This window comes from Triticum urartu, chromosome 5A (genome assembly GCF_056163025.1).
Source record: "Triticum urartu cultivar PI428250 chromosome 5A, HENAU_Tu73, whole genome shotgun sequence".
NCBI lineage: Eukaryota > Viridiplantae > Streptophyta > Magnoliopsida > Poales > Poaceae > Triticum > Triticum urartu.
Window position 1 is genome coordinate 666,623,855 of NC_141877.1, and position 18,410 is coordinate 666,642,264.

An 18,410-nucleotide genomic window follows, 5' to 3' on the forward strand; every position below is an offset into this window, starting at 1 on the left:
TTTGGTTGAATCATGCGGCTTGTGCAGGTGCAGTCGGTGTCGCTGTGTCGAGGTCCGTGAAATTTCGATTCACCTCCAAAAGTACTCCCTCCATTTCTGTTTAGTTTGTTAGTACAAAGTTGAGTCATCTATTTTGGAACAGAGGGAGTAGCTTAGTATTGTAGACCTTGATATTTTTTGCAATAAAGTTGGTCAAACTTTACAAAGTTTGACTTTGACCAAATCTTATATGCAGACTAAAAAGAAACGAAGAGAGTACATGTATCTCTAAGGTGTACACGCTATTGTATTCACTCCCCTCTCACGCATAGTCTTCAAAATACCAAAACAAGACAGATATAGTCATTTATTTTTGGAAATTAATTAATAGATGTATCCCATTGAACAAATCCCTCAGCAGAGACCAAAAGGTTTCTTGATTTAATTTAATTTTTACAGGTTCTAGGTACTACACAATTTTCTTCTCTTCTAGTAAGAGATATCTCTATCCCAAAGGTGTCGATATGGCACGAACGATGATCCCAAAAAAACTGACATTTTTGTCTCTCTCTCTCTCCCAGCCAGCAGTAGGAAGGACGGCACTGTCGCCGCGTCTCTAGTTTCACGCCGGCAGCCCAAGCAGCAGACCGGCGTGGCCCGACTTGGTGCTCAATCTGCTAGCCTCGAAGCGTGCCGGCGGCGACCTCAGCACGCGCGCGGCTGGCCCGAACCCGAGGGTGAGCTCCAGGTCAATTTCGCCGTCGTCCTGTGCCACCTGCGGCACAGGGGCGCTCGCGCTCTGCTCTGCCTGGCTCACGTGCGAGCCCGCCTCGGCCTCCGACGAGAACGATTGTACCCTCTTCTGCTTGTCTGCCAGCGCCTCGCCGTCGTCTTCAACAGCGTGGTCGTGGCTGCTGCCGGCCGTCTCCTCGCCGAGGCCACCGTTGCGCTCGGGTCTGGCCGTGGAAGAGGAGGAGGACGCGCGCTTGAAGCTTGCGCGCGAGGCGCGGAGTGCGGCGGACGCACGGTCGATGCCGTCCTTGGGGATATGGCGGACGCCGTAGGCCGCGAGGAGGCCGGGATGCGGGGCGGCCTGGTCGGCGGCGACCTGGGGGATGGGGCGGCCCTCGAGCACGGCCTGGACGGCGGCCTGGCAGGCCTCCCAGTTCCCCGTGGAGAAGAGCCCGGAGGCGCCGAAGACGGGGTTGGCCGCGCGGCCGCACGCCTCGTAGAGCAGCGAGCGGAAGAGCGCCGGGCGCTGGGCGTCGTCGGAGGCGGCGGCGAGCAGGTTGATGAGCCCCGCGCGGCCGTAGAACTTGGCGAGGAAGACGGTGGCGTTGGCCTGCGCGTCGGGGCTCCGGATCCAGGCCAGGCAGGGGCGGATGGTGCAGTCGTCGGCGCAGCCCTTGCGCAGCACCCGGCAGCCGTTGCAGCTCGCCCGCATGGTCGGTCGGTCGGTGGAGGTGGGTCTATCTTCTTGCTCCGGTGAACTGGTGGTGGTGTGGGACGGCGGAGATGGGGGGCAGGAGGGTTTTATAGGTGCGTCGGCCCATGGTTTCGGGAGGGTGGGTTGGGCGGCGGTGCCAAAACAACGGGAGATGGATAGAGTGGGTTCCGGAAAAAGAAACAAGAAATGGATTTTAGCGGGCAAACAATCGGCGGGAGGGAGCTTTCGCTTTCGGTGGAGTTTCTGTGCGACGTGCCGCCGCGGTTTTCTTGGAGTGCTGCGTGGTACGTGACATCCCGGCCGGCCCACCCGGGCGGGAGGGATGTGGCGCAGGCCTTTTTTTTTTGGTGAGGGTGGCAGGTTGTTGGTCTTTTTTTTTTTGGAAAACTTTCTATCTATCAGAAATAATAAAAAATACATCCAGATTCATAGATCTTCTAATCACGACTACAAGCACTGAGGCTAGCCGAAGGCGCGTCGTCGACGGAAGACAGAAAACCTAGCCGCCTTTCCTTGCAAGGAGAGACGAAGGGAGGAGAAGTTTGCACACGACAGGTTGTCTGTCTGATGTGAAGAGGGCACACATCAGGCTTCTTCGACCTCTTCCTCTTTGACGACCACCCACGCATCTTACCCTGGCACGTCTAGGAGGAATCCTGCATAAATGTTCACGTTTTCAATGAATGTTGGCCTTTTTTTAAATGTTTCATAATTTTAAATTATGTTTGTACTTTTGAAAAAAGTTCAAAGTCACTTTAAAATGTTTGTGTTTTTGAAAAAATGTTAACTATTTTTCAAAAATGGTTTAACAGTTTACCTTAAATGTTCTCAATTTTTTTGGAAACATTTCGCTTTTCTTAAAACCAAATAAAAAAGTGCTCGCTATAGTATCCAGCCAAGTCGCTAAAATATTTTAGTCGCAATTTTCGGTAAAGTCGCTCTAGTACCCCGGTCAAGTCGTTGTAGTACCTGTTGAGTCGCTAATGGGCTGGCCCAATCGGAGCGGGCTCGTGTGAAACAACGGTCATTTGACGCTAATCACGTCAAATAGGAGGACCCCGAAATCACTAATTAAAAAGTACTCTTTGCAACATTACTCCCACCACCCAGGTTGTGACAAGTGTCACACTGCATGTGCGCCACTCGTTGGAGTAGCCAGTTCCCTACAACTATCCTCATGGGCCGGCCCACTACACCTTGGTACCGGTTTTATCAACATTGGACTAAGAGCGAGGATATGTCATTATGTATAATTTTTCATCTTCCTCCTCTTCTGTTTTTTCTTTTCTTTTTGAAAAATGTTTTAATTAATAGTTTTGAACATTTTAGAAGAGTGCTCCTATAATTTCTAAAAATGTTTGATAAAATGTTCATCATGTGATTGTGTGTTTGACAAAGGATCATCGGGTGATTTTTTATTGTGTATTTTAGATAACTGTTCATGTCTTTATACAAACATTTTCATCATGTATTTGAAAATTCTTCATTGTATATTAAAAATGTTCATCATGTATTAAAAAAATGTTGGTCATGTATCTTATACTTAAAAAACGATCACCATCTTTTTAAAAGATGCTTAATATGTTTTTTTAATTTTGTCATGTGTTTACAAAATGATTATTGTGTATTAAAAACATTCACCATGTACTTAAAAATAATCACCATCTATGTAAAAATGTTAAGTACTCCCTCCATTTTTAAATATAAGATCTTTTAAAAATCTCAATATTAACTACATGTGAATGTATATAGACATATTTTAGAATATAGATTCACACATTTTTCTTCGTATGTACTTCATATTGGAATCTCTAAAAGGTCTTATATTTAGGAACGGAGGGAGTATATTTTAAAAAATGTGACTCTGTAAAAAAAATCAAATATGTTTTAGAAGTGTTGACTATGAATTTGAAAATGTTCAATATATTTGAAGAGCATGTTCACTGTGTATTAGAAAGATGTTCAACATGTATTTGAATTTTTTTAATGGGTGACTTGTATTTAAAAATGCTGAGCGTGTGAGGGAGTCCTGGATTAGGGGGTGTCCGGATGGCCGGACTATACCTTCAGCCGGACTCCTGGACTATGAAGATACAAGATTGAAGACTTCGCCCCGTGTCCGGAAGGGACTTTCCTTGGCGTGGAAGGCAAGCTTGGCAATACGGATATGTAGATCTCCGACCATTGTAACCGACTTTGTGTAACCCTAATCCTCTCCGGTGTCTATATAAACCGGAGGGTTTTAGTCCGCAGGACAACATACAGAACAACAATCAGACCATAGGCTAACTTCTAGGGTTTAGCCTCTCCGATCTCGTGGTAAATCTACTCTTGTACTACCCATATCACCAATATTAATCAAGCAGGACGTAGGGTTTTACCTCCATCAAGAGGGCCCGAACCTGGGTAAAACTTCGTGTCTCTTGCCTCCTGTTACCATCCGGCCTAGACGCACAGTTCGGGACCCCCTACCCGAGATCCACCGGTTTTGACAACGACATTGGTGCTTTCATTGAGAGTTCCTCTGTGTCGTCGCTGTTAGGCTTGATGGCTCCTACGATCATCAATAGCGATGCAGTCCAGGGTGAGACCTTCCTCCCCGGACAGATTTTCGTCTTCGGCGGCTTCGCACTGCGGGCTAATTCACTTGGCCATCTGGAGCAGATCGAAAGCTATGCCCCTGGCCGTCAGGTCAGATTTCGAAGTTTAAACTACATGGCTGACATCCGCGGGGACTTGATCTTCGACGGATTCGAGCCACTGCCGAGCGCGCCGCACTGTCACGACGAGCATGATCTAGCACTGCCACCGAACAGTGCCCTGGAGGCCGCACCCGCATCGGCTTCGACCCTTAATTCGGAGCCAACTGCATCGATCGAGGATGGGTGGTTGGACGCCGCCTCGGGGGCTGCGATCCCAACGGCGATCGAGCCGAACACCAGCCCCGCACTCCGCGAGACTCGTGACTCCACGGAGCCGGACTCCTCTCCGGACTCCGAACCCTCCGCGCCCCTGCCGATCGAATCCGATTGGGCACCGATCATGGAGTTTACTACCGCGGACATCTTTCAGCACTCGTCTTTCGGCTATATTCTGAAGACACTAAAGTCTCTCTCTTTATCAGGAGAGTCCTGGCCGGACTACGGTCAGCAAGGTTGGGATACGGATGATGAAGAAATTCAAAGCCCACCCACCACCCACTTTGTAGCCACTGTCGACGATTTAACCGACATGCTTGACTTCGACTCCGAAGACATCGACGGTATGGACGCCGATGAAGGAGACGATGAAGAACCAGCCTCTATTGGGCCCTGGAAAGCCACCTCGTCATATGACGTATACATGGTGGGTGCACCAAAAGATAACGACGAGGAGCGGAAGGACGCACCGAAGGCTTGTTCCCTTGAGAAGCAGTCAAAGCGGCGACGCAAGCGCCGCCCCAAATCCCGCCTCGACAGAAATAACGATCACACAGACCCAGCGCTGGAGCAGGGCGAACCGCTGCCAGACAACGGCAATCCGGATAATCAAACCGAACAAACAAATTCTATCAAGTATAATGGTCCGTACGACATAACGCCGGACAGGCACCCGGAGCAGCAGAATGCCCGTAAAAGGCTTGTTGCCACCGCGAGGAGTCTTAAAAAGCAGAAGCAAAGGCTCAAGGCTGCGCAAGACACACTCCGAATCAGATGGAGTAAAATACTCAACACAGCAGCGAGGTACGGCGACAATCGCCCCTCCAAGAGCTACCCAAAGCGGAAGCTGCAACCTGAATTCGATGAGGAGGCCTCAGACCCCCCAAAACCAAATATCAAAGCAGCCACCTGGCCGGATAGACGACCCCTCCACCAACATAGAGCGGCATACAACGCCACTCACAATACAACACGCGACCCATGCGAGGGCTCGCACCCAAAGGACGGCGCAACAAGATCCATCTATGGACCACGCAAGCGCGCCCCAGCATACAATGCAACACAACAAACATCCGAACAACGTGGTACACCCAGCTACAGGGGTGCCGCACACCCCCTATGTTTCTCCGATGAGGTGCTAGACCATGAATCTCCAGAGGGATTCAAGCCCGTAAACATAGAGACATACGACGGAATAACAGACCCTGGGGTCTGGATTGAGGACTACATCCTTCATATCCATATGGCTCGAGGAGATGATCTCCACGCCATCAAGTACTTACCCCTCAAGCTCAAAGGGCCAGCTCGTCACTGGCTTAAAGGCCTCCCCGAAAGCTCCATTGGAAGTTGGGAAGAGCTCGAAGACGCCTTTCGGGCAAATTTTTAAGGGACTTATGTCCGACCTCCGGATGCGAACGATTTGAGTCATATAACTCAACAGCCCAGAGAGTCAGCCCGAAAGCTTTGGAACAGGTTTCTTACTAAAAAGAACCAGATTGTCGACTGTCCGGACGCCGAAGCCTTGGCAGCTTTTAAGCATAGCGTCCGTGACGAATGGCTCGCCAGACACCTCGGCCAAAATAAGCCGAGAACGATGGCCGCATTAACAAGCCTCATGACCCGCTTTTGCGCGGGTGAGGACAGCTGGCTAGCCAGATGCAGCAGCAGCGACCCCAGTACATCTGGAGTTAGAGATGGAAACAGGAAATCACGGCGCAACAGCAATAACAAACACCGGAATAAAGAAGACAGCACGAAGGGCACGGCAGTAAACGCCGGATTCAAAAGCTCTCGGCCAGGTCAAAAGCCGCCCTCTAAAGGCACCAGGGATGAACTGTCCAGCCTCAACAAAATTCTGGACCAAGTATGTCAGATCCATAGTACCCCTGGTAAACCTGCTAATCATACCCACAGAGAATGTTGGGTCTTCAAGCAGTCCGGCAAGCTCAACGCCGTACACAAGGGGGAGGATACACCAAGTGAAGACGAGGACGAGCCTCCCAAGCAAGACACTGGGGAACAAAAGAAATTTCCACCAGAAGTCAAAACAGTAAACGTGTTACACGTGATCAAGGGAAAAAACAACGCGGCACTCCCAGGAAAATATACCCAAGTGCTTGTCACCGCGAAGTCCTGCCACTGGTCGTCTCAACCGATCACTTTCGACCATTGCGATTACTCAGCAAGTATCCGATGCGCAGGATAGGCTGCCCTGGTATTAGACCCAGTAATTGGCGGATATCACTTCACACGAGTCTTGATGGACGGTGGCAGCAATCTAAACCTAATATATCAGGATACAATCCGCGGGATGGGATTAGACCCAACAAAAATTCGCCATAGCAATACTATCTTTAAAGGAGTAACGTCAGGCCCAGGGGCTCGTTGTACGGGCTCCCTCCTACTACAAGTTATATTCGGCTCCCCCGATAACTTCCGTCGCGAGCATTTAACCTTCCACATCGCTCCATTCCAAAGTGGCTATCAAGCACTGCTCGGACGCGAAGCTTTCACTCGCTTTAATGCAATACCACACTATGCCTCCCTCACACTCAAGATGCACGGTCCACGTGGCATCATTTCAGTGAACGGAAATATCAAGCGATCTCTACGCGCCGAAGAGAGTGTGGCTGCCTTGGCAGCCGCACACTAAAGGCGCCCGAATCAGCGAAAGCATCCAATAGGTCGTCAAGACCTCAGACACAACTAATAAAGTCCGGCGCCGCTATTTATACCGAATAAATGGTCACACCCCTATTTGTCAATACAAGGGGCTCAACACGCGCAGACAAGTGGCAATTTCTTCTCATCTTGAATTATACATAGTTTCTTTAAAAACTATCTTTTTGCACGACAACTTTTTCACCTAAATTCCTCTCTTCTACAGACGATCATCGTGCTACACCCGTCCAGGATATGGCACAACAGAGACACAGGCGCAGACGTGCAGCAGGGACCCGCTCCAAGGATTCTTTTTAGATTAAGACCCTGCATAAACCTTTTTTACTGTCGCTTGTTGATACATATCCACCGTTGAGAAGGATGCTGACGTCTTGGCATGTGGCCACGCCAGAACAATGCACGTATCTGGACACAAGGGGCTTCTCACAAAGGCCATTATTAGGCCCGGTTTATACCACAAAGACCGAATATCTTAGGGAGTGTTCGGCGTCGCGAGTTTGGCCCTATATGCATCAGCTCCGAATCATTGTCTTTGGTCAAATGTTGGGTTTGCCCGGCTCCTGTGTTTTGGTGCCTTACGTTCCGCTTTACCGGCTAAGGTAGCACCAGGAGAACTACCGCGATTGTGCCCTGATTCATTCGGACGAGCACCTCAGTAGAGAAAGCCGAAAACTGACTGTCATGATATAGCGTGAGACTGGTCAACCACTCAATGACCTGTTGGAATGTTAGAATTCCTCCGCCTTAACGAAGGGCCGTTTTCCGGCCAGGCATGTACGCACCCCAGGATCGGGAGAGTGCGGAGCCACCAGGGGCTATCTAGTAGCCCCACTGTCAAACTCCTATGGCTAAGTGAAAGTGCTAAAGCATTATAGTCCGATTGCCTCGCTTGCTCCGCTATCACCTCCTTAATAGGACCAAGACGTTGGGTTAAGTGTGAACGCGTGTTTTTTACGAGCACCTCCGCATTATATGCGTGGGGGTTGAAGCCGACGACTGCAATCTTTCAGGTTATACACATGTATACATAAACGGCCGCCCAGGAGGCATCATGTTACTTTCAGGCAAAAGTATAAAAATAGCCTTATAAAAATTTATAAAAGCATTTCGCTTACAATGAGATTACATATCACTCAAACATAATATTTTTTGAGCACTAGGTCTCTATCAAACGAGCACCCTCAAGAACTTCTTCAAAGTAGTGCTCAGCAGCCATTCGACCTATGGCCGAATCCCGCGTTGCAACAGTGGTAGCATCCATCTCCGCCCAGTATGCTTTAATACGGGAAAAGGCCATCCGTGAGCCCTCTATGCACGCCGACCTCTTCATCGCATTAATGCGTGGCACCACGTCAAGAAACTGCTGCACCAAGCTAAAATAGCTGTTCGGTTTTGGCCTTTTCGGCCATAGCTGATCCACAATAGACCTCATGGCGAGTCCAGACAACCTATTCAGTTCGGCCCATTCGGCTAATTGGTCAGTCAATGAAAGCGGACGTTCGGGAGAATGGAATTGTGTCCAAAACAGCTGGTCCACTTCACGGCCCGTTTGACCCTGGAAGTACTTGGCCGCATCGGCAGCGCTCGCCGCCAAATCCATATACACATCCTCCGAACTCCATAGCTGATCCAGAGAGGCATACCGTGGATCTCCGAACTTCCTCCGCAACATAAAGGATTTCTCAGCTACAATATCCCCGGCTTCCCGCAGCTCCTCCTTCTTCGCCCTCATAGTAGAGCGGATGTCTTTTCTCGTCGCAGCAGCCTTCTCAAGGTCCAATGCCTTCGCTAGATTTTCCTTTTCAAGAACCCGACAACGGTCGGCGGCGGCTTTTGATTCTATGGCCATCTTGGCCATCTTATCTCGGCTCTCGCCATGCGCGGCCTTCTCAGCTTTCAACTCTTCGGCCGCCTTCAAAGCAGCCGCATTACCAAACCTCGCTTGTTCCTTGGCTCGGGCAAGTTCTGCCCACAAGGCTTCAACAGTGGCAGCTTCATCTGCAGTCACAACATATTAAAGATACTGGCATCATGCTGCTCTTACTATGTGGCGTTTACCAGATAATGACACTTACCCTGTGCCTCGTCAAGCCTTTTGTTAACAAGCTCGATGTCGGCGTATGCCGCATCCAACTGCCGTTTTAAATGGGCAAATCGCTAGTCCGGCTAGCCACCGGAGCGTCCATCACCTGCACATAGAGGCAGTATGGTTATTACCTGGGAATATGATCCTCTGTTCGTCGTCGTTTCCGACAACAACCAGAGTCTCAGGGGCTACTATCTACACAGGGCACACCTAGCATGTGTAGGACTATCATACATTATTTTACCTACCTCAAAGTCTATCAGTAGACTCATAAAAGCTTCATGCAATCCGCTTTCAGCGGACGAGATTCTCTCCATCACCGTATTCATCAGCATCCGGTGTTCATCTGAGATGGCCGCTCGCCCCACCAACTCCCTCAGAACATCCGATCGCGCACCAGACGGTGCCGGACTCTTTTGTCTGCTCTCTTCGGGAGCCGGACACTGGGAGCTTCGGGGGTCAATGGGATTATCTTCTGGCCTCACCGGACTCGGAGAGGCCCTCCGCGACGACACTTCGGGGTCGCCCGCTTCCGAAGCGGAGGAGTCCAGAGGAGGCGTTTCGCTCTCCATCATCTCTGGAAGAAGATCCCCCGAAGACGAGCTCATTTGAGAGGGGCTAAGGCCCAAACTGCAAAGATATATGCGGTGGTTATTTCCTTAGAAGAAAAAGATGGCATACCTGTACTATTAGAGTATTTCGGGTCACTTACGACTCGCTGGAGAATTGATCCCCCCGCGGATGTGGCAAAAGCACCCCCAAGGTAGGACCCTCTGTGGGAGACTTCTTCTCCCATTTGGAAGCTTCAGCTTCCGAATCCCCGGACGCAGTCCTTTTCCTCCTCTGGTCGTCTTCCTTCATGGAGACGCTCACTCCCTCGGTTAGAATGGGCAGCGTTGGGGGCCCGCGTCCGCCCCTATTATCCTCCCCAGTATCTTCCTTCAAGGGCTCCGGGCAAGGTGCGACCTGGAGCATCTTTTCCAATACCGGATTGTCCAAACCCTCAGGGAGGGGGGCCGAACACCGAATCAACTTCGCCTTTGTTAGCCAGTCCTGGTCAGAAAGCGAACTCTTAGAAATAACTTCGTAACAAATGAGAGATAGTATGTTCGGCCGGAAGATTCCTTACCTGTTCGGCGGCGCGGTTACTGCTCAGGCCCACGTCCTTGGTGATTTCCGGACACTCTACCTGAGGTCTGAATAATGACTTGTACATCTCCTCGCGCGTCAGGCCGAGGAAATTTTGAATGACACGCGGTTCCTCGGGATTGAACTCCCACAAGCGAAGGGGCCGGCGTTTGCAAGGCTGGACTTGACGAACCAGCATAACTTGTATTACCGCAACCAAACTAAAATCTCCATTGAAGAGATCTCGAGTGCGGCTTTGCAGTATAGGCACGTCCTTGGCTGGACCCTAGCTCAGACCTCTGCTGATCCATGACATCAGTTGTGGTGGAGGGCCCAAGCGGAAAACAGGGGCGGCCGCCCACTTGGCACTTCTAGGAGCCGTGATGTAGAACCACTCCTGTTGCCACAATTCAGACACCTCTGGAATGGAACCTTTGGGCCATGGAGCTCCCGTCATCTTGCATATTGAGGCACCTCCACACGCTGCATGTTGCCCCTCGATCATCTTCGGCTTTACTTCAAAGGTCTTGAGCCACAGGCCAAAGTGAGGGGTAACCCGGAGGAAGGCCTCACACATGACAATAAATGTCATGATATGAAGAAAGGAGTCCGGAGCTAGATCATGGAAATCTAGCCCGTAATAAAACATCAAACCCCTGACGAAAGGATCCAGAGCAAGGCCTAGACCTCGGAGGAAGTGGGAGACGAACACGACGTTTTCGTTGGGTTCGGGGGAGGGGACGGCCTGCCCTCGGGCAGGCAGCCGATGCGAAACCTCGGCAGTCAGATATCTGGCCTCCCTCAACTTTTTGATGTCTTCTTCCGTGACGGAGGAAGGCATCCATCGGCCTTGAAGGCTAGATCCGGACATGATTGAAGGTTCGGAGCACCTGACCTGAACTTTGGGTGTTTGAGCTTGAGGTGGGGGAAGGATTCGATTGAGCACGGGAGGAAAAAAATAATAGCCTTGTCCCTTTATAAAGAGGGTAAATATCAAGCGTCCTCTCCGTGGCCGTTTGGACTTGCCTACAGTCTAGGAGTCTTAGAAGCGGTTGGGTTGCCCACGCCCGTATTGATGAGAATTCCAGAATAAGGGGACACGATCTCTGCTTTAACAAGATGTGCCAAGGAACCGCCTCGCATGACACGCCGAGGTGGGACAATAAAACGATTCGAATGAAGGCTTGGCCATGGTGCGATGTCACACTACGGAATACGTCAGCAGATTAGATTTGTGTAAATATTATTCTCTCTATGGAAATATGTGGAAACTTATTTTGCAGAGCCGGACACTATCTTTGTGTTGAAAATCTTCTATGAAGTATTTGGAGGAGGAACCTGCCTTGCAATGCCGAAGACAATCTGCACGCCGGACTCGTCGTCATTGAAGCCTGGTTCAGGGGCTACTGAGGGAGTCCTGGATTGGGGGGTGTCCGGATGGCCGGACTATACCTTCAGCCGGACTCCTGGACTATGAAGATACAAGATTGAAGACTTCGTCCCGTCACTACAAGAAAACCCCCTATAATGCAACATATATTCTTCAACGTTTTGACTGTATGTTGCAAAATTCACAATAGATACAGATAATAAGCATTGTAGCATATGCGTTTTAGATGTGTGCTCCACAACTCCAGACTCTTGTGGCCCGGCCCAAGTTGGCTTCACAATTAATCTAGGTCATTACCTTTTCCCAGCCTCCCTGTTCCTCTCGATCTCTCCCACGCCGCCCACCGCCCCTCAGCCTACCTGCATACCGGAGCGCCGCCGCTCACCGCTCCCCTGCGATCCTCCGTCTCGGAAGGCCGCCCCTCACCACCCCCCTGCGATTCTCCATCCTGGCGCGCCGTCCCTAGTCAACTCTCCTATGCGACCTTGCTTCTTGGCGCGCCGCCCCTCGTCACCGCTTCCCTACGACCAACTGCGTCTACTACCTCTGCACGAGGGCGTGCGGCTACGGGCAGAGTTACCGCTACAACAACCCTCGCGATCGCGCTGCCGTGGTGAGCCGGACCGCTTTTCTTCTCCAATTTTATTTTCCCCATCTTGCTCTACTTGACTTGAGTCTAGTTGGGAATTGCTACTTACGACTTGCTCGTCCCTGATAATGACCGAGAGGTTGAATTATAGATGGTTGGTGTGGAGGGGAGCTTCTAGCTGAAGCCTCTTGCTGTGATTGAATTGTTTCTAGTTATGGCTCAGGAGCTTGTCACCAGCCTATGGAAGTGAAACTTGATTGTGCAGCCGTTGGTTGTTCTCTTTGATTATGTGATTGACTGATTGTATAATAAGGCTTGTTGTCTTAGTCTTGTGGTTGATGTTGATGCTTCAAAGTTCAACTTTCTGCTTACGGTGCCACTTGCTTATGTTGTAGGCCTGATCAGTCACGCCGTCATATGCCCATATTTCTTTCCGAGACTTCGGAGCAGGTTACAATATCAAATTTCTCTACTAAGTAATAATTACCTACACTCGGTGCAGAGAAATGCAATCGCACTCAAGCACTGAATATGTTGCAATGGACATGACCCCAAAACTTTCTCCCTGTCTTTTATTTGAGACACAGTTCTGTAACTTTTTGTTACATATTTTCATTCGCTTAAAAGACCATTTCGATCTCTATGTTCTCTGCTACTACAAACCGAGGAGCAGCTTGACAACTTTACGCAGCTCGGTCGACTAAGCCACTGCGACGCTGGGGGAGAAGGACATCGGTGCAGAGCATGGCAAGGCCGAGTACTTGTTGGATCTTAGGGCTTCTGATCCACAGTTCTCCGCATCATCATCCATCAGCATCTGGTGACATTATTAGCACTCAGAGCTTCATAAGGCTTTCTGCCCACTACAGTTGGAGTTCAAGAGCGTAAGGAAGGTAATCTGGTGATCAATCACTGTTGCTTGTCAGAAAACTCTGAAAATATTATTGAGTACATCTACCATAAACTATGCTTGCCATTTTAAAAGATGTTTATGTGAGCTTCATGTCATATCAATTTTTTTGAAGCAAGCAGATCTTGCGATTTACTTATGATTTATGAACAGAAAATGTTTACTGTGTAACCCCTAAATACAGTAGAAGAGATTAGAGAAGCAGTTCTTATAAAACTACGCTGAGACGAGTAGTACTTATTTAGTCAAGTGACATGTTAGATAAAATTCTACACCTATTACAACTTATCTGACTTCTGTATTTCTTAAAGATAGCTGAACTAGATTGTGTTCCATAAAGGGACATCGCCACTAGGGATTAAGGGACATCGCCACTAGTTGATGATTAGTGAGCTTGGTATACTAGTTGTCCATAAAACACATTATATAGCCTGTTCCTGTCGAAGTTATTTTTAGTCCAATTTTATAACTATACATCTAATAGTAGATAAATATTATACCTCACTTATTATCTTCTATATTTATATAATGCTTTGATTCTAATTATTATTGGCTTGCTGATTAAATTTGTACACGTGAGAATAACTCTCCTTCATCTCGGTTTTTCCGTTATACAAGGCGACGTGCATCTCATCTTCTCAGATAAACGTTTCAAGTCTCACTAATGGTTCATGAACGCAATTAATATGATATATGTGTGGGAACTTATGTGAGTGCAATAAGATACACATGAGTGAGTTTCAAGCTTTCAGCGAATTAAGGGAGATCATCATTGTCGCTAGTTGGTGATTAATGAGCTTGGTACACGAGTTGTTCATAAAATGCTTTTGTATACCCTTCTTGCCGGAGTCATCTTTAGTCCAATTTTATAATTATACATCAAATGGTAGATAAATATTATACCTCGCTTATAATCTTCTATATTTATACATAATGTTTTAATTTTAATTATTATGTGCTAGCTAATTTAAATTTGTACAACAAGAATCACTCCCTCCTTCCGGTATTTCCATTATGCAAGGCGGCGTGCATCTCATCGCCTCAGAGAAATGTTTCAAGTCTCACTAACAGTTCACGAGTGCAGTTAATACGATATATGCGCGGGAACCTCTATGCATGCAATAAGAGACACACGAGTGGGTTTGAGCGCGTTAAGGGAGATCGTGATTATTGCTAGTTGACAATTAATGAGCTTGGTATTCGAGTTGTCCCTAAAACGTCCTGTATGTTCATATTGGGGTTATCTTTAGTCCAAATTAATAACTATATACCTGATCATAGATAAATATTATACCACATAATTTCTTATCTATTTACACATAGTTTTTTTTAATATTATACCTCGCTGATTCAAATTTTCTTCATTTTTTGTTAGCTCACCCTTATTAAAAGGGCAGGACATGTGAGTGCGAAATTTTGGTTCCCAAACACCTCAGAGCCATGTATTTTTTTAAAAAAGATTTGTATTTTTTTAAAGTTCAATATTTTTTTATGTGAAAACTTATAGTGTCTTCTACATATGTGTAAATGCATATCAAATGATGTGGTAACTTGTAAGCTGCACAAGAGAACAAATTTCCGGCCCCGAAGCGAAAAACAATAAGCCAATTTTAATATATGTGTTTTTGTGTATAAGTAATGTAGTATGAACATATATTATCATAAATATTGTATTAATCAGCAAGTGTGTGTGTGTGTGTGTGTGTGTGTGTGTTGTGTGTGTGTGTGTGTGTGTGTGAGCACGCGCGAGAGTACTTTTTTCAGATGTTTTTGGATGTGTAAGTACGGCGGGTCTTCTTTTCTTGGGTGTGATTGATCGAATTATGGATACAATGCAAAGTGGTATCAGTGATATATACTATTGTTGAATGGACGCTGCTGTGTTCAAAAAGAAAATGGGAGGAATGGGCGCTGCTGTTGGAAGTCAACTTCACATAGCACTGGTGCACACGCAAATAAAAGCTTTTGCTTGCTTGCTTTCTTGCTTTCTAGTAGGAGCATCTCCGATCCGACCGGGCATGTCCTCCTTTACACGCACGACCGTGCCGTCTGCCGGCGACTGTGTACGTAAAGTCTTGTGCTACTAGTCACCTCCATCGTCCAGAATGCCAAGTCATACACGACCATGCAAGTTCAGGCGGGCGCTTTCTAGTTTTGTTTCAATTATCGTGTCTAGGAGCGAGTATTCTTTATATTTATCATTGATAAGGTGATCACTGAATAATAGTACTAATAATCTATTTCCTCCATTTCTAAATATAAGACTTTTTAGAGGATTTTAATATGAACCACATACGAAGCTAAATGGATGAATCTCACTCTAAAGTTCGTCTATATATATCCGTATCTAATCCACGTTGAAGTCTTTTAGAAGATTTATATTTAAAAACAGAGGGAGTACTATCAATACTAACAACCACTTGGTGTCTGTTGCTTCTTCCTGGATTAAAAAGCCCAAGAGAAGGCCGTTTTTCTCTTCGTTTAAAAAAGAAAAGACCGTTTTTCTCTGCTAGACATGCCTCAAAGAGACAATTTTGTTATTGCCCCTACTAAATAAGGCGATTCCTAACCAGTTACACGAAAATGATATTGCTATTTTTTTGTAAGAAAAATGTATTGGGGAATGTTTGATTTATGATTTATGACTAACTTTGCCACAACTAACCTCAGGCAAATTATAGCCGCAAACAAAAATGTGACAAACAAAATGGCCACTACAAGTGCGGCAAGATTTGCCAATAAAAATTGTGCTTATGCCATATGGACCATGTAGGTGGAAACAAATGTGGCACTGTACCAAACACAGGCCTGAGCTGTTGTGGCATTACTAAGCTTAGGCGTGGCGATCTTAAACCAAACATGCCCTTGATGTATTTGAGACTGACGCGGTTGATATTGATGTATTTGATTGCATCGAGTCTAATGGGGCCGTATATACATTGCAAAACTTGGGCGCCAAGAAGCCTAAAAAAAAGTCTGTAGAATGACAATGCCCGTATGTACATTTCCGAAAGCTAAGCACTAAACTGATTTATCCCCGGGAATGATGATGGAATCCTACGCCACAAAGCAACCAGCACACGCAAAAGCTCTTTCTCCTTGCCTTTTCTTCTTCAAGTCAAAAGGTACAAGACTCATATGCAATCTCCATTTTATAACACATGACGTCCCTATACATCTCTGTCTACGACAAGCTAACAAAAGATTATTTAAATTCATTTAGGTGCCACTAAGTCGCGCCATTGGGTTTTTCACGAAAAATATATTTGGCATATCATTTGACCTACAAATATTTGGAGCAAGACGCGCAAAGTAAAAATGTCTCGTGCACTCTTAAACAGAAGTATAGTTGCTAAAAAAAAGTGGCTTCGACGTCAGTGCAATGGGAGCCAGCTAGAATCCCACGGTGGCGACGCGGCGGTGACATGTGAGACGAGTTCTTCAGTGCACTGCCTTTAGCTTAGCTTGGCTCTTCCATCTCCGGCTGCCTGGCTACATATACCCTTCCATTTGCATCTCAGCCTGTGCGAAAGATTCCACACGGATCGGGATCGATCGCACATGGCCGCGGCGGCGCCGCCCCGGCGCATCGGCAGGTCGACCGTCCACATGGACGGCGGTGGCGCCGACAGGCCGACGCCGGCGATTGATGGTGTAGGCCGCACGTCCTCTGGCGCCGGGGCCGGGCGGCGGCCGGGCATCAACCTCTTCTCGGGGCCGGTATGTGCCGGCGTGTTCGTCTCCTTTGCGCTCTGCATCGTCGCCTACTGCGTCTACTCCTTCCTCGCTCGTCGCCGCGCCATCTTCGACGCCCGCCGCAGGTTCCTCGGCCGCGTGCGCGACAGCTTCAACCGCCTCTCCGAATGGTCAGCCGACGGGCCAGCGACGCCGCCTCCGCCAGCATCAGTGACAACGGCCGACCGCGTTGACGAGCCACCGCCTCCTCCAGTCGCGACCACGCCCCCCGGCTTTGACGTGCCACCGCCGCCTCCAGTAGCGACAACGACCACATGCGATGACGTGCCACCGCCTCCTCGAGCAGCGCCGGCCCGCCCTGCACGGGGAGACGCCTCCAACTCTGGCCTCGGGAACTGCCCGGTGTGCCTGGAGCCATTACACGGGCGTACCAACATCATGGCGGCGCAGGCATGCGCCCACGTGTTCCATGCGTATTGCATCGAGCCATGGCTCCACAGCCGGGGCTCCTGCCCCGTGTGCCAGTGCACTGACAACCCCACCTCCATCCTCATCCCTGACCCCGCCTCCACCTCCACCTCCATCGGCGAATGTCCGGTGTGCCTCGAGGCCTTGCGCCTTGATTGTGGCGACGTCAGGGCGGCACACGCTTGCGGCCATGTGTTCCACTCGCATTGCATCGAGCCGTGGCTCAACCAACAGGGCTCATGCCCTGTGTGCCGGTGCACTGTCAGCTTCAACCCCAACTCCACCTACAACCCCGCCTCCATCTCCACCTCCAACCCGACCCCAGACACGAACCCCACCTCCATCCCGACCCCAAACTCCACCTCCAACTCCGGCCCCGTCGGCGAATGTCCGGTGTGCCTCGAGCCCCTATGCATTGGTGGTGGCGACATGAGGGCAGCTCACGCGTGCGGCCACGTGTTCCACTCCCGCTGCATCGAGCGGTGGCGTGGTGATGGTGCTCGCAACCAGTGATGGTGCTCGCAACCCCCAAGAGACCGTGGTCATGGTGATTGCGGAACAAACGGGAGAGTAGGGGGACCGGAGCTAGCCGACGACGGTGACATGCAATGATCCATGACCACTTGCGCTGAACTACTCTCAGTGACTAAGACAACATGCAACAATGTTGGTAATGACAATGAGTGTGACAGATTGCCAGAAACCAATTGTATTGTACGGTTGTTTTTTTGCTTTTGGAGTGAGCTTGCTTAGACATAGTAGATTTGGTCAGCAAATTGCTTGGATATATTTCATGTATGTCTTGTCATTTGTTCAGTGACAAAATTCTTTTGTTATTGGTGTTATATAGAGTTTGTTACAATGTAAACCAACCCGTAAAGATAAGGGTTTGGAATTCGATTTGATTCTTTTATTGTATCTCAAGCCTTGTAATCTCTGGATGTAATTTGTTGCATATATAAATAACACGCACGCATTGTGGAGGCCTCTTAGGGTGCGCCAGACCGGTGTGTGACCCAATCCCGGCATTGTGGCTTGGTTGGGGCATACGGTTTTAGATGTTAGGCTTTGGTGCGATGTCTGTTTGATATTAGGCTCGGACATTTGGCACCCCTAC

General features: G+C 48.6%; 2 protein-coding genes across 2 annotated transcripts; one reads left to right on the forward strand and one right to left on the reverse strand.

Moving 5' to 3' along the window:
* Nucleotides 1-380: 380 nt before the first annotated feature.
* Nucleotides 381-1,502, reverse strand: LOC125506433 (LOB domain-containing protein 41-like). The gene has a single exon (XM_048671248.2). It carries the CDS (start codon nucleotides 1,421-1,423, stop codon nucleotides 602-604), a length of 822 nt encoding a protein of 273 aa, XP_048527205.2. The 5' UTR covers nucleotides 1,424-1,502; the 3' UTR covers nucleotides 381-601.
* A 15,083-nt stretch (nucleotides 1,503-16,585) lies between these two features.
* LOC125506434 (uncharacterized) lies at nucleotides 16,586-18,276 on the forward strand. Its single transcript, XM_048671249.2, has one exon. The coding sequence runs from the start codon at nucleotides 16,691-16,693 to the stop codon at nucleotides 17,804-17,806; it is 1,116 nt and encodes a 371-aa protein (XP_048527206.1). The 5' UTR covers nucleotides 16,586-16,690; the 3' UTR covers nucleotides 17,807-18,276.
* Nucleotides 18,277-18,410: the final 134 nt, after the last annotated feature.

Bases quoted from the DNA above. Each gene is read 5' to 3' on its own strand.
- LOC125506433 (XM_048671248.2), bottom strand. From the start codon at position 1,423: ATGCGGGCGAGCTGCAACGGCTGCCGGGTGCTGCGCAAGGGCTGCGCC.
- LOC125506434 (XM_048671249.2), top strand. From the start codon at position 16,691: ATGGCCGCGGCGGCGCCGCCCCGGCGCATCGGCAGGTCGACCGTCCAC.